General features: G+C 41.7%; 1 protein-coding gene across 1 annotated transcript in view; it reads right to left on the minus strand.

Moving 5' to 3' along the window:
- Positions 1-420: 420 nt before the first annotated feature.
- LOC119411694 (keratin, type II cytoskeletal 8) overlaps positions 421-4,328 on the minus strand; it is a gene marked incomplete in the record, with an annotated part of 7,187 nt that continues 3,279 nt past the window's right edge. The window contains 4 exon segments of the mRNA XM_037678605.1: positions 421-1,030; positions 1,218-1,258; positions 2,204-2,424; positions 2,554-2,679. Of these exon segments, the coding sequence (XP_037534533.1) occupies positions 789-1,030; positions 1,218-1,258; positions 2,204-2,424; positions 2,554-2,679 (630 nt within the window).

Below are 4,328 nucleotides of genomic sequence, written 5' to 3' on the forward strand. Positions count from 1 at the left end.
CAGCTCTTCGAGTTAAACTAAGTGATGGGCCCCTTTGTTTTGTGAATGTTATTGTGAATACTTTGCTAAAGTAAAAATATTAACAATGTTAAACATATACAGTGTATATATATATATATATATATATATATATATATATATATATATATATCCCTAATAATTAATTATATTGAAGAAAAAGAAAACTCCTGAAGCAATAAGTGCCTGCAGCAAAGCATGCTGGGACTTGTCAGAGGAAAGGCTTGAAGGCATCATCCCCTCTTCTTCAAACACTGAAAGCAGAATATGTTTCTGTGCATGGGGGGGGAAGAGAGTCATGTTGCATGGAAATGTTTCTCCTTGCGGCTCTTTTTCTTTTCTGCGAAGTGAAACTAAAACTATTTGAAGATTTAGTGGCTCACAATAAAAACGGGACACACACATGTTTGGAGATTTATTGCAGTTAAAAGATTATTTCAGGCATCAGCAAGCAGAAGCCTTTAAAAGCTTCTTGTGTGGCACAAATGTTTATTTCTCCTCAGTATGTTTTATTTGCTAAACAACAGGTGTAGAAGAAATCTGTGCTTTACAACAGCGCCATCTGCTGGCGTCATGATTGTGGTGCAGCCATTTCTACACGTCAGCAGAAATTACAGGAACTTGTAAAAGAACTGAAATGTAAGCACATTTTTATTTGAGACTCAACCTGTCTTTTAGGGGACTTTAAAGAAGTGGCCAATGGGTACAAAGGGTTTGTTTTAAATTCCTTGATCAAAATCATCACTTGGGCTGATCAAAAGGAGAAATCACTATTCAGCCACAGCCTCTGCCTCCACCTTCTCCTTTTCCAGCTCCTTCTTCTCTGCAGCTGATGACACCTCAGTTGCTGCCTCCTGCTCCTTCTCCTTCTTCTCTTCCGCCTTGTCCACCACCGTTTCACTCTTGGTGACCGAGGCGGTCTTCACTGCGCCTCCTTCCAGTGCAGAGACAGAACTGGAGGTGTAAGACGGGATGCGGGAACTCTCCAGGCTGAATGCACTGAAGTTTAACGCTGCAGAATAGAAGGGAAAGAAAGGTGATGAGAATCTATTTTATGAATCAGAACAAAGTTTGTCAACAAGCAGCTGGTGGGTACTCTGAGACCCCAAATAAAGGGAATTACGCTGGTAAGAAGAAATATGGTATAGGTTATGAAACGTCAAATGTTTCACGGTTAGTTTACAAGAACATGGACTCACAAGTTTGCTTCGTCACATTAGTCTTGATTCCTGTTGATAACCTGCAGAAGAAAGAAGAAAAAAATACAATAAAGTCCTAACATGGGTTCATGTTCCCTACAACCATTCATGCCAAATATTTAAATTAAAATCATCTTGTGCTGAAAAAAACAACAGAGTTAAAGCTGCTTCGGTCAAACCTTAAAGCTGCCATGCACAATCTAAAGAAGTGTAGCTGTATTTCACAAGATGTGACGGTGCTCAGAGCGAATGACTCTCAGCTACTACCACACTAAGTTTTAGCTCAGAACCTGTAAAACTGATGAGGTCACAGCCATTTTTGTGTTGGCTAAAGCCGATTAGCTGTGGTGACCAAGGTGAATGGGGCTGACTTCAAGGTTAATCAGTTGCAGATGTGCATCAAATGATTACTTTCTAAGAGCAATTTCTAAATCCCTAAATTAATCCAGTGGTTTGTGAAATATTTTGCTGACAGGATTGATGCCACCCGTCCAGGGTGTACCCCGCCCCCGTACAGTGATTGCTGGACATGGGCACCGGCGACCCCCGTGACCCAAAATGGAAGAAGCGGGTAAAAGATAATGGATGGATGGATGACTTGATGCCAACAGTTATTGCCAAAGTTTTAAGCTAAAATACTTCAGAATGTTTAGAGCTCAAAGTATTTGTTGGGGATAGCGTTTACTGTAGTAGTGTTCATCAAATTTTATCTCAGTGCCTATAAAATTCACTGAATTAAGGACATTTCTGTGTTTCCTAAAATCACTTGGCACTGTGGCAGCCATCTTGGATTGAGTAAGGTAAGTGGATGTACATCTTTTACTTTTTCATTAAAATCTGCCTGCTGGTTCATGAGATATTTCGCTAACAAACCAAATCCTTGTTGCCTTTCACCTTCAGCAGCAGGTGATTAAAAAATGAACCCTCTTTAATCATGTTGGATGCAGCTGTCGTCACTGCTCCAAACAAGTGATCCGGCACTTTACCTGATCTCCTCTCCCTCCAGAAGTTTTTTATATGTGGCGATTTCAATGTCCAGAGCCAGCTTCACATTCATCAGTTCTTGGTACTGGCGAACCTGCAGGGCCATGTCCTGCTTGGCTCTCTGCAGAGCTTCCTCCAGGTCTCTGATGCGGAGCTTGGCATCCTTCACGGCCAGCTCGCCGCGCTCCTCGGCCTCTGCGATTTGAGCCTCCAGGTTGTTTCTCTAAAAGCAGAAAGAGGTGCAGGACAAAGAGTTTAAAACAGGTTCTTTGATTTTAAGAGCTGCCAATCAGATGGAAATCTACAGCACAGTAAAAAATGTCAGAGTGAATCTGACACCTTGAACCCTCACCTGAGTTTTAACCATTTCAATTTCAGACTGAAGCCTCATTATCCTGCGGTTCATGTCAGCAATCTCTGCTCTGGTTGACTTTAGGTCATCATCATACCTTCCAGCAGACTGCTGCATCTCTGCATACTGCAACAAAATTCAAATAAGTCAGAAAACAAAGCCACACACCCAGTACAGTACAATGTGTAAAAACAGATTCTCTGAGGTTGTTCATTTGAGAAAATGGTAGTAAAGGTAAACAAAGTTTAAACTAGGTCCAAATAGGACTATTTTGTTGAAAAATGATGCATTTGCATCACTCGTCATGTGCCCTGAAGTCTGCAGTTCAGTCCATCTTTTCACATTTATAAATGTCCTTAATTGTTTAACTTGATTTATAATGGGAAACAATCTGTTCAGCTCTCTGAGCAGGTGTTTAAGGTGTTGTAGCTCATTAACCACACAGGCAACATTTATTTTGGTCTAATTCATGCCGGTTATTTTTAAAGCTTTCAAAATGTGTCTGATCAACACAATCTGACTCCAGACTGTGTGAAAACTCTGGTGGTCCGCTGCAAAATAATTCAAGTTGAACAATTCAGTTCAGTTTGTTTGGCAGCACAATAGCTCAGTGGTTATCACTGTTGCCTCACAGCAAGAAGGTCCTGGGTTCAATCCCTGGTTGGACCTGGGGTCGTTCTGTGTGGATTTTACATGTTTTTCTAGTGCATGCATGCGTTTTCTCCAGGTACTCCAGTTTCCTCCCACAGACCAAAAACATACATGTTAGTCTGCCTTCAGGTCCAGGCCTCCCTTGCAAAAGAGATCTGTGATCTCAGTGGGATTTGCCTGGTTAAATAAAGGTTAATAAATATCTAAACAATGTAACAATCGCAGCAGTAGTTTAGATCTGGTGACGTGGGGTTTTGTGAAAGGTGGTGAATAAATATCTTACCTGTCGCCCATACAAAGTTTTTTGAACAAGTTTGGGGAAATAGTTTGTTTTGACTGTTCTGATGAGCTCACAACTAGCCCAAGCATTCATTTTGGTCCAGTTCATAACTTTTCCACAAAAGCCCGAGTCCAGTAATCTGAACTATTGCCTTAAGGTTTAAAACATTTTGAACCCTCCACAGTTTTCACATATTGAGGCTGTCATGGATCTGATCAGCTGGACTTTCAACGCAATCGACAAAATCTTTTCAACAAAGCGACAGGGTCCTAGAGAGCCTTCATGCATGCGACAGGAGACGTCATGGATCCGTGGGGAGTTTGGGAGCTGATGTGCCTTTCCGTATTGTCTCAGGAGGACGCTAAAGATGTTACTATAATTGCAACCATTATAGCAGGGTTTCTGCTTTTTGGCATTGACGGATTCCTACATTATCGGCTATTGAAGAAGACGGCGGCAGCAGTTTTGGCCATGGCAAAACTGCAGAGTTTGTGTGAAGGTTTGGTTCATGCTTCTAGTACTCAAAATCAGCTGATTTATGAGCTAAACCATAAGGTGGAAGCAATTTGTGAGAATTGCAGGCCACCTGCAGCTTCTGGGACTTGCCAGCATGTTGGGGACGACCTTGGAGGGGGCTCATAAGCACAGACCAGTGGAATGCCCACAAATCTGGCCATTTTGGATCAAAAGTACCAGCAGAACTCAAGGCTGACAAAAAAAAATAGTCTGCCTGAAAAAATCAACAATTGTGGCTAATCTGACTCCCCCGTATGACCTCGAAGCAGGCTGACTTATCAAATTTCTCCTTGGATATGTGTAAACTAAGGAAAAGCTCTGTCTATCG

This window comes from Nematolebias whitei, chromosome 7 (assembly GCF_014905685.2).
Source record: "Nematolebias whitei isolate Nwh7 chromosome 7, NemWhi1, whole genome shotgun sequence".
Classification (NCBI taxonomy): Eukaryota; Metazoa; Chordata; class Actinopteri; order Cyprinodontiformes; family Rivulidae; genus Nematolebias; species Nematolebias whitei.